The sequence below is a fragment of the Diplotaxodon limnothrissa genome, linkage group LG23 (genome assembly GCF_057381915.1).
Source record: "Diplotaxodon limnothrissa isolate DT_005_m linkage group LG23, D_limnothrissa_male_GT1.1, whole genome shotgun sequence".
NCBI lineage: Eukaryota > Metazoa > Chordata > Actinopteri > Cichliformes > Cichlidae > Diplotaxodon > Diplotaxodon limnothrissa.
Genome location: NC_140617.1, coordinates 10,611,444 through 10,623,067, shown reverse-complemented (window position 1 = coordinate 10,623,067; position 11,624 = coordinate 10,611,444). Strand labels below are relative to the sequence as shown.

At 49.0% G+C, this 11,624-nt stretch overlaps 1 protein-coding gene across 2 annotated transcripts in view; it reads left to right on the top strand.

The window, feature by feature from the left end:
- Positions 1–278: 278 nt before the first annotated feature.
- The window catches only part of nfia (nuclear factor I/A), a 105,715-nt gene continuing 94,369 nt past the window's right edge, over positions 279–11,624 (top strand). For both annotated transcript variants that reach the window (XM_085347813.1, XM_085347812.1), the window contains exons 1-2: positions 279–758; positions 6,787–7,315. In XM_085347813.1, the coding sequence (XP_085203939.1) occupies positions 732–758; positions 6,787–7,315 (556 nt within the window). In that variant the 5' untranslated portion in view covers positions 279–731. The remainder of the gene's footprint in view (positions 759–6,786; positions 7,316–11,624) is intronic.

Genomic DNA, 11,624 nt, shown 5'->3' with positions numbered 1-11,624 from the left:
TTGTGTGTCTTCGTGTGTATTTCTGTGTACTTTTGTGTCTTTGTGTTCATTATTCGTGTGTGTTGTGTGTGTTTTGCCCGGGGCCCCTGAGTGCCGTGCCCCTGCCCCCTGTGCGGGAAGACCCCGGGGCAGAATCAGGGAGCAGAACTGCGCAGCTGCAGCTCGGAGTTCCGACCCAAACTGCCCCCGCTCCCCCGCCCGCGCTGTTTTCGCCGGTCACGTGAGCCTCCAAGTTTTCAGCCCGTCCCGGTGATACCGATCAGTGAGTCCGTGGTCGGGTTCACGCGAGGAGCATCCAGCAGCTCATCCGCGCGCGCACGCACGCACGCACGCACGCAGCGGAGGCTCGAGGAGCGGGTGTGAGCGCGCGGACGCTGCAGTCCGGAGGTCCCGGAGCTCAGGCCGGAGCGGGCGCGCTCTCTCCGCGTGCCCGCCGCACCGAGCAGCCTCAGCGCCGCAAGCCGGCCACAGCGCACCGCAGGGCGGACGGACATGCTGCCGGCGGCCGCCTCGCGCCGCGGCCGCGCGGAGCTGTGAGCGCGCTCTCGGCGCCGTTACCGGGGATGGTGTCGGGCTGCGGAGCGGAGACGGCGGGGTCAAAGTTCGGCGGCTGCTCCTCGCGCACGCACGCACGCACACACGCGGGGCCGGAGTTCCAGTAAGAGCCCCGCGCACGCGCAGCCGCTCTCATAAACGCAGCGCAGCTCGCGGGCGGCGGACGGAGGACGGACATGTACTCTCCGCTGTGCCTCACGCAGGTCAGTCACACTTTCTGCACTTTTCACGCACTTTGTCCGTGGCCGTGCGCGCGGCTGTGCGCGCGGCACACGCCGCTTGGAGCTCCGGCGGCTCTGCCCGCGGCTCCGTTCCCGGGCTGAGCGCGCTGAGTCCCGCCGCCGATCTGCGCGGGGCTGTGCGGGGCTGTATGCCGCCAGCCGCTCGCTCTTGCGGGGTTGCGTTCAGGGTCAGAGGTGAGAGTAGAATTATCTTGACGTGTTTCAGGCTCCAAACAGTACCTCTGGTGTATGAGGCGCAGAGAAAACGCAGGTTTAGTTCTAGATGATCAGTTTCATCAGAGGATTTATTGATCGTGGCTGTGAATGAACGTGAGGCGTGCTCGTGTTTGCCCTGTCGCCTTCGTTCTCGGACTCTGATTTTATTTTTGGGTGAATCTGCAGCAGCTTTACATGTAATCTGATTACCGGGCAGTAAAACCAATAAACAGCAGACTGTCAGTTTTTACAAATCCTGCTCAGAGGAAAATGTTTCAGTGTGAACGTGTGTGTGATTCATCTCAGTATTCAGCTTTTTATTTTTGTTTCAGGGAAATATTCTGACAACTGTGTGTGTCTGTGTGTGTGAGAGGGAGAGAGAGAGAAACAGGGGAAAATCAAAATTTAAATGTGAAAATTAATTATTATTAAAAGTTTTGTCTGTGTTCAGTCTGAATCTGAAATTTCATAATTCTTTGGGATAAATTTGTTCGGAGGTGATGTAAATGGCTTGTTTTTGCCCACCGGCCACGGGAGGGCGCTTCACACGAAATGTTTTGATCATTTACGGTGTGATTAAATTTGTATATTTCCCCGCGGTGGATCGGACGAACGTTTAAACTTCTTTTAAAGAAAAACAGCTCAGATCTGTGCGTAGTTCCACATCGATTATTTAAAAAGAATAAAAACAAAAAAGCAGCAGATTTTTTTGATCGTTTTTAAAATATAAAAATCTAAATATTTTTGTGTGTTTATCAGTAAAGTCAGAGTTAAAGGGTCCGATCAGCTGGACTTTCCCAAACCCGAGTCAAGAGGATCCAACACCATCAGATCCCCAAAACATAAAGCAGGAATGTGTATGTGTATGAGTGTATGTGTGTGGCTGGTTTAATAGGAACGTGCTGTCTTTGAGTTGGTATGAGGGGGATCGAACCCTCTGATTGGTGAGAACCTTCCTGTCGGTCCCCGGGCGCTCGCAGCGGAGCGTCGGCAGCTCCGCCGGGCCTTAGACGACAGGCCGACAATTCCCTCAGTGTGGCAGTGGGGGGGGATTAGGGTTATTGCGCCTCTAAATGACTATGATTCAGAGGGTTGTTGTTACTCGGTGCCCATTACATCTGTCACCGAGGTGCAGGGGGGGACGCGAGCCTCGGCCCGTGCTTGCTCTCCCCTTGCAGGGAAAAAAGGCAGAGAGAGAGACGAAGAAAGAAGCCCACTTCGGCTGGGCGGCCTTTCATTCAGCGCTGAGCTGTAGCGCAGCTGGCCGCTTCAGCACAAATCAACTCAAACCAAAAAAGTCAAATTACAAGGAGAAAGCTTCAGGAGGCGGGAACGGCACCCAGATTACCTCCAACCCGGGAATTTCATGTTTCAAGGAAGCTGAAAAATTTCCTGCAGCTCAAACAAATCGATCAGCGTGTCGTTTGATTTTTAATGAGTCTGATTTATAACACGCTCACTAACAAAGTGCACAGATTTAACTCTCAGCACTAGTTTCACTCATTCAAATCCATCCAAACATGGACATGAGGCTGTGGGGAGCGCCGATGCCTGGCTTCAGCCTGCCGGTGATTTTCCCGACACGCTGAACGTCTGAATTTTCTTTGTTTTGTGGCTTAAAATATTTGCAGCAGAGAGACTGAAGTAAACCTCTAAAAACCCCAGAAACACAGCGGGAGGAGTTCTGCGAGGAGTGCCGCAGGATTATTCAGTCTGAGGACTGCAAACATTCCTGAGAACAGGAGGGATTATGCCGGCCTGTTTTCAGGCTCAATCTGAGAGTGAGTGACTTGTTAAGTGGGATTTTGTTTGCAGCGGGCGGAGTGTGAAGAGGCAGTGGAGGAAGCGGTGGTGGAGGCGGTGTGAGCGGCTCAGGAAGCTGAAACGTTGCACTGGGCTGTGAGGAATGTTGGTATGTGGCTCCGGCGAACATCCAGAGCCAGCGAGCTGCAGATCCACTGTGGAATGTGTGTGTGTGTGTGTGTGTGTGTGTGTGTGTGTGAGAGAGAGAACACATCGCCCGTCCAGCAGCCGCTCTGCGTCCTAATAAGCGCCCGAGGACGCTCGCAGACAAAAGGCCGTCCTGCGGTGAAAGCCGGGCTCGGAGAGCGGCTGCAGGTCAGCCGCGGAGCTGCTGGAGGCGCTTTGGAGACGAAGCCGCTCGCCTGGATCGTCTCCAACCAGAAACAATGTGCTGTATTCAGCCTCTGACAAGGGAGGGCGAGCAGTGTTGTATGAAAAAAAGGCGTGCAGCTGGTGCTCTGATGCACAGCCTGGAGATACAGTTTCCTCTTTGGAGGCAGCGCTCCGAGCTCCAGGTTTAACACAGCCCTGACTCCCAGCTGGAAAACTTTGGTTTCTATACATTTAACCCCGAACCTGCAGCCCAACCCCAACTCTTCTTTTAAGAAACCAAACAGTTTGAGTGTTAATGTTGAGCACCCAGTGTGCACCGATCCTACAAACATATTAATCCCCCGCTGAAACTAGGGCCCAAAAATCCAGATTTCAATCCTGCTTATTGGAAAAAATCCCACAAAACGTGTTTGTGTTTGCAGAGGGAACCAATGAGTTTCGAGCTGCAGACAAGAAGCCGACGTTGGTTCAGTGTGATGGTTTCCTGTAGGATAAAAGAGTCGTTGTATTTATTGTGATTTAAACTGAGATGATGCGTGGAGGGGGGTGTCACAATTCCACTCTTCCCACTTTTTCCTTTCTAAGCACTCTGCTCTGAATGAGTGCAGATATATTGGAAACTTTCAGTTTTAAAATGAATGTAATTAACAGTTTCCTGCATGCTGCACTGAAACACACAGTCTCTGGGTCTCGAGGAGAATCGGGTCAGACCCCAGGACATCCTGGTTCATTCGGACATGTGTGCGCGCTCTGAAATCAGCTGTGACGGCTGCTTGTAAACATGCAGTGCTGCAGGAGCTTGTCACTGAGGCAGGAGAGAGTCAAAGAGCTACTACAGGTGGACTCTTGGATCAGACTCGGTTCAGGACAATGATGATAATAATGCGCTGCAGCTTTCAGGGACTCCGCAGCTCGAGCTCCTGTGAAGCAGCTCGCCTCTGAAGAAAGAAAGCGGGTTTGTGGGGCTCGCGCACAGCTGTGAGCCGGCCTCCACATGCCACCCGGTCGGAGGCATTCACACGTATCGAGATCTGTGCGAGCCTCTTTGATCTATGAATAGAGCTTTTTTCTTTTTCAGTACGTGGCTGAGGAGGAGGAGGTGCTCTGGGCCTCCGAGGGGTTTGGTCCGAATCAAAAATGTTCCATGAAGACGTTTTCTGTCCGTCTGCTTCCCCGGGACGATGTTTTCCTCCTTCCATGCTGTTGCTGCTGTTTTCCTTCATAGCCGTCTGTGTTTAGAGGGAAACAAAGTGAAATCACAGGTTTTCTCTGAGCGGCACCACAGACGAGAGTCCAAACGCCGAGAAGCAGCACAGCAGTAGTTAGTTTTTCATCCGTGCTCTTGGACACTTTGATTTCACCTGTTTAATCAGCTCACATCTGAACCTGCCACCCTGCCTCTGACCAGCCCCGCACACACCTTTATACTGTAAATAGCAGACAATAATAAAAATCAGCTGATGTGTTGTAAATAAAGTAAGTCTTTCAGCCTGTGGAGTTTAATCACACGCTGCTCTTAAATCAGCTCGATGCTAATAAAAAACAGTAAAAACGAATAAATTAGAAACTGCAGTAAAACCTATTTTCTGGGATAATATCTAAATGTCACGGCCTTAACTTCCTGTTGACTCCTGATTGGTTCCCGGCCATCGAGGGTGAAATGTGCTTGTTAAAAGCTGAAAGTTTGGTGCATGTGTTTTTGTTTTTTGGTTCAGTATGTGACTGTAGTCGTTTCATCGCCACATGTCAAGCAGCCACACGTCCTGTACTCGGATTACTTTTACCTGACGGTGATTTTCTTAAATCTAAAAACGGCGTCTGTTTATTCCTGGGCTCATTATCGCCGTTAGTACAAAGACGCTGGGTTTGAATCCACTGCTCGTCTGAGGACGAAGCCACGCACTCACCCCGTTCACAGCACATTTGCACTTTTTACTCGGATGTGTTTTAGTCCAGAAGGAAAAGTTGTTTTTGCTAGGATTCATGAACCAATCACAGCCCTGAACTGGCTGCTGCTGGCCTGGTGGATGGTTGCTTGTGTTTGAGGAGGTTGAGTGAGAAAATGTTTGACTATTTGTGACTGTAAGGCAGGATACTGTCGTTACTGAAGCTCTGAGATTTTAGCAGGTAAAATTTGAAACCACGAAACGAACAGATCTGAGAAAGCTGCGTCTAAAAATGATCTTTCATAAAATTCAACTGTTAAAAAACAAGAGCTGGAGCAGCTCACCTCACCGAGATCAAAGTGCGGACCACATGTGGCCACATCTGCAGCCTGGGTTAGCCCTAGCTGGGCCCGCTGTGCGTCAGAGGTCTCTGAGTTTTGGAGGCTTTCTCATCTTTATTGTGTTGGCAGACGGGAGGAGGAGGTGTGGGCTCCGTGTGCTTCGTGCAGCTTTGCTCCCTGAAACCTGAGGCGGCCAAGCTGAGCCTCCTCCTCCTCTCGTGTTTGCGCGCTGTGGTTTGCAGCTCCTTAGTCGGCCCGCAGAAAGCCGGCACAGAGCAGGTGTAACCCGCCCCATATTGGGTCTAATCCACGACGTGCTGTCTAACCATATTCCCACCTTGTTAACTGCACTATGCTCACCAGCCAAAAGCCACATAATGCACCTTTAATGCAGCTGTAATCCCCCTCGCGGTGCGCTCGGAGCGCGTGCAGGAACGCTGCCCTGCGCTGGGCTTCCCGCTGCTTGCTCGGCGGTGTGTTTTGTTTTTTTTCATGTCACAGAGTCGAGGACAGGTTTGAATTTAAAGCTGCAGTCTGAACTCTGCTTTTAAATTTTCTACTTTTCTTCTGATTTTCCTTTTCAAATTTTTATTCCCTCCTCCATAATTTCCTCCTTATTTTCCTTCCACTTTTACTTCTTACAGTATTTCCTTGTTTTCTTGTTTCTTTTCTTATTCCTGTCCATCATTCCCGATTTGCAAATTAAAATTTGGAGAAATATTCTATTATTTTTTTCTGTGGAGCAGATACTTGATTATGTTCCAAATACAAACATTCACGTCTGAAAAGTTATATTTTTAAAACGCATAATTAAGAGGTTTTTAACAGCTCCTCAGCCTCACTACATTCCTCCCTGCAGACTTTTTGACTGCATGTCGTTAAAGCCAAATTTTGTGAAAAATGTCCTAGAACGATGCACAAAGAGACATTCAGAGAATTTTGTTAAATTGATCTCCAGTCCTGCTTTATAAAATCATTTTTCTAAATTCACACCAGCTGAAGGGAACCCGTTGTTAACCTCTCTGGTCGATGCGAGTACGTTTATGTGAAGCTCTCTACTGCAGTATTTTGGGATGACAGCAAAAGGAAGGAATCGACAGACAGACAGGGGAGGCTCAGGGTGGAGGTCGGGGAGGATGGATGGGTCGATGTCAGTGCAAAAGGCTGTTTCCTGCTTTAACCAGCAGACACCTGCATGTTTCTTATTATCCTTCGCGGTATTATGAAGCTGAGACAGACGCTTTGTTTTTGGAGGTCTGAGTTTTAACAGTCACCCAAACACAACACGAAAAGCTTCACTTAAAGCTGCGTCTGTAACATGCTCATTAGCCGGTGCTTCAGTCGTCATGTTTCTTATAATGTTTAAATGCTGTATGTGGCCACGTGACATGTCACCTGCCGCTCACCGCGTCTCCCATCTCTGTCCCGCAGGATGAATTCCATCCTTTTATTGAAGCACTGCTGCCCCACGTCCGGGCCTTCGCATACACATGGTTCAACCTTCAGGCCCGTAAGAGGAAGTACTTCAAGAAGCACGAGAAGCGCATGTCCAAGGAGGAGGAGCGCGCCGTGAAGGACGAGCTGCTCGGTGAGAAGCCCGAAGTCAAACAGAAGTGGGCGTCTCGCCTCCTGGCCAAGTTGCGCAAGGACATCCGGCCCGAGTTCAGGGAGGACTTTGTGCTGACGGTGACGGGGAAGAAGGCGCCGTGCTGCGTGCTGTCCAACCCCGACCAGAAGGGCAAGATGAGGAGGATCGACTGCCTGCGCCAGGCGGACAAAGTGTGGCGGCTGGACCTGGTCATGGTGATTTTATTCAAAGGGATTCCCCTCGAAAGTACTGACGGGGAGAGGCTGGTAAAGTCTCCTCAGTGTTCGAACCCCAGCCTGTGCGTGCAGCCGCATCACATTGGAGTTTCAGTCAAGGAGCTGGATCTCTACCTGGCCTACTTCGTGCATGCAGGTAAGCCCCGCCTCTCCTGCTGCTGATGTGTGTGTGTGTTTGTGAGAGAGAGATGCTGCGAGAAAATGGCGGTCCTGCTGGCGGATCATCAGATCACTTCAGGTGCTGGATGCTGGTTTCTCTGAGTTTGCTGTGGACATGTTTGGTATTTCTGTGGCAGCATCAGTTTGGTTAATGAAGAAAGAACGTGTCTGTCATGTAAGTTAAACTGCATTTAGCTGCCGACACCTAGCAGTTTCACTGCAGTGGTCTTCCTTTAGTGGAAGTCAAAAATGATCTCTGTGAAATGAAATTTACATGGTTTTATTGTGGGAAAAACTTGGAGAGATGACAGACTTTGCAGGTAGCTAGCTTGTCCTCGAGTCCCTTCACATGGATCCACATGGGACGGCGGATTTCCTGTCTGCACTCGGAGCGTTAATGCTGTGCTATTTTTGGCTTAGCCCACCTGATCGCTGCTTTGGTCTGACTCTCACAGCTTTCAAAGATGAACTTGTTTGTTGAAGGAAGCCTTTAGCTGATTAATAAATGCATCTCTGGAAGCTGTTCTTTGATGAAACGGCCTAGTCTCACAGCTAAATGTGCCCCAGCTGTGCAGGCCCAGCACACGTTTCAGAGGGCACGCCTTGCGGCGGTTGGGTGGTATCTGCTCTGGGATCTCTCTGCAGCAGTAACACTTTTATTTTAAGTTGTTGTTTCATTTTGAGCAGATTTATATGGATTTCCCCGGTTGGAAATTTATGTTTCCGATTATTCCAACATCACGTGAAAACCCAGTAATTCAGGTGCAATATGAAGCAGGACTTAAGGTGTAGGTGGGTTTCTAAGCGACTTGCAGGCAGGCTGCAGCTGATTAGCGACAATCATAGGTGAGCTTTTACTTTATGGCTAAAGGTAGAATCACCCTACAGAATCATATTATCACAATATTTCACTCATGACACTAGATATTACTGTGATATTAGTACTACTTTTAACATGTTGTAATACACAGAGTATTACAGTATTACATTTACTTTTTATTTATCACCTTTTTTCAAATGTCCTCAAAGTTAAACTTTGTCAGTCTCTTATGGTAGATAATGATATATGAAGACAATCATGTCTCACATCAGTTTGCTGCAAAAAGCTTGTCAAGCAAACCAACACTGTCACTAAAACCGGCTGCAAATGTTGCCACAAGAAAATCAGTCTGCAATCAGTCTGCAGTCAGTCTGCAGTCAGTCAGCCAGTTAATGGGGTCAAGTTGGCAACTACATGTAGTGTGTGTCTCAGAAAACACTGATTAACTGATACCACAGATCTGTCTCCGTCCCATCGTTACTCGTGTGACTGAGCTGTAAGCTTTGTTGAGCTGAGCATGTCATGTTATTGTTTTTAGGTTTAGCTGATTTCCGTTTGCTTAGCTAAACTTACATTAGATGAGTCCTCTTGTTGGTAGTATTTTAATTTATTTAAAAAAAAAAAGATATTTGGTGTTCCTGTATAATATCCTAATAGTCCTGTTCTGTATCGACTTTTTTTTCCCCCAACACTCCTGTTTATGGATGCATGATGTAAACCCAGAGAGCCGATTGGTGGTGTTATATCTGAGGACTTTCACTCAGGAGACCACGGTTAGTCTCCTGAGTGCTGCTGTTAAAATTTCAGTCTCGTCTTAGTTTAGGACTAAAGCTAAAGTAAGTCCCTTTCACAATGTTAACCACACGTTGGGAGTCCATTTCCCTTCCACTTGGTGACACGACCTAACAAATATCAGAGTTTTCCAGCCTTGAACGCACAGATATTACATTTTGTGCTTTGTGCACAGTTTGCGGGATGACATCTGCTCTGTTTGCATTCCTGAGAGGTTTAAATATGAGATTGTTTAGTTGTGAGCTGATAGAATTTGCTCTGTTTGTCTGGGGATGAAAGCACACCCTGCTCTCAGTTTTAAAGCAGATCAGCGTGTTATCTCCTGCAGACACTCGTCTTTTCGTCACCAAAGCACAAGTGAAAGGAAACTCGGAGACGCCGGCGTGAGCAGAGCAGCTCGGCGTGCTTTTGGGGTGAAGCTGGCACAGAAAAAAACACAATTATCTCCGGAGCGATTGCTCAGCACGTTCCCGATTTCCGACTGATTCTACGGGAAAATAATTTGGCTGGCTGGAATATTCTAGAGAGCAGCAGCGAGCGGTGGCAGAGGCACGCAGAGGAGATGTTTGGCAGCCGGTTTGAATATTTGGCACCGAGCTTGTTCTAAGTTTGTTGGAGCTCCTGAGTTCAGATTTATCCGCCAGGCCCACTTTCAGATTCCTCCAGCAGCGGATTGATTTCCAGAGGCCTCAGAGCCTGAGTGAAAACAGCCGTTTCCAGCCAAACATTTCTCAGGTCAGGTTAAATTCTGGTGAATTTCAGAGTTCAGTTTTTACGTTCGGTGGCTGAAACACAGTTTGAACTACAGGTGCATTTAGGAGAAAAGGTCAGCTTTAAAATCTTAATTTCCTTGACTCTGATTTCCTGGTTAAAGTTGTGACTGGATGAATTCTTTCCTCCCTTCTTTCTTTTGTTTTCGGGACTTGAAGTGGATTTTTTGAGGCAGACATCAGTAGAAACAGTTGTTTTGGCAGGTTTTGCCTCAGTCTCGTGTTTTTGTGGCGGTAAGCTCTCAGCTGTGATCCGTCATCGTGCACAAACGGCCCGAGCCGAGTGCTCTGAAAGATCTCCATCCCTGAAGCTTAATTACAATCATTTCCTCTCTCAGACTGAAGCCTCTGTGAGCCCAGAGAGAGCGCCCATTCTCCACACCTCCGTCCACATCGCCTCGCCTGTGTATGTTTCCACTGTGCGCTCGCTGATCAGCTGTGCAGCTTCACACTGAGCCTCCTTGAGTCTGGAGGCGGCTGCGGTCGCGGTTTTATTTTGAGGGGAAAGGCTCTGATTCTTGGCAGCGAGCATGAAACCATCAGTGAGGTTTTTGTTTGAGCGGAGCAGCCGCTCGCCACCGTCACAAACACAGAGGGGGATCATTTGCGGCGAGAACAGTGGCAGCTCTTCAAAATCATCTAAATTTAGCTTTTATTTTGAAAAACTTTCACCACGCAGAGCTGTGAGGGCTTTGAATCCTTGAATTCGCCCGGCCTCTTGTTTAAGACGACCAAGCTTTTTTGGAGCGACGGCATCGATTAAAAGCTGTGTGAAGGCGGGCTGACCTCGTGGCTCGTGGGGCCGGAGGTGGGGTCTGTCGGGGCAGCCCGAGTGGGTAATTAAATTCATCCCCGTCACGCTGACTTGGGGTGGGGGCCAACATTGTTGACCGTAGAAACAGCAGCGTGCGCCAAACCATTTCTTCCTTAATCCTCAGAGTGCGGCGCAGCAGAGACTTCAAAGAGACGAGAGTTGAACGTCCAGTTGAACTCCACCTTCACCTCCACCTGCTGCTGGCAGGAGGCCTCCTCTGCGCGCGTCCGCTCAGTGTCTCTTGTGTTAGCAGCCTGGAGGTGCAAGCGATTGGTTGGCTGCAGTCAGTTATCACATGACAACCTTTGCTTATATCCACTTTAAACTTGCAGCCTTAGACTCACACAGGTCTCCAGGTTTTGGTCCAGTCTGGACTCTGAAAGCCACTCGCTCGCTGCCTGTGTCCACTCACGCCACCCTAATTAGAGCAAGCACAGCTAACAGGAAGTAGTCAGCAGTGTGGACAGGTTTCACGCCTGTTTGTGGTGTAACTGTCGTCTACTCGACTGTAAAATGTCGCTGACACCTGCGCTCGGTGCAGCACGGTCTGGGACGCTCGTGTGCATCACTACGGTAACACGATGGATTCTTTCTGCTCCACTCGGTGTGCGAGGAGGCGCACTCGGAGCAGGGAAAGGAGGAAAGACTCACACTGAGCTCCCATCACAGCAGGGACAGTCAGTGAAAGACATCATTCTGATCAGTTTATTTTACTAATAAATTCTAATTGAGTGATTATTTGGATGTATTGATTTTATTAGCAGTCTGGTCCTCACGGTACAGACGACCCACTGGACTCAATATCAGCAGACTGCTAAAGCCGCACTGCAGGATCTGGATTGTTATTAAACGTCCCAGATGTTCAAGCCTGGAACACATCGAGAAAATGAGACGGTGGAGCTACAGCAGGTCGTCTGCTCACGCAAAGGTTGGCGGTTTGATTCCTGGCTACATGCCGAAGCATCCCTGGGCAGTTACAGCAGAGACCTTTTAAAAAGTCTCAACTATAACTGAACCATTAATTAAAGATGAGCCCAGGAAGCTCCTCAACAAGTGGAGCATTTCAAATTAACGGTCTTCGGCTCGCTGT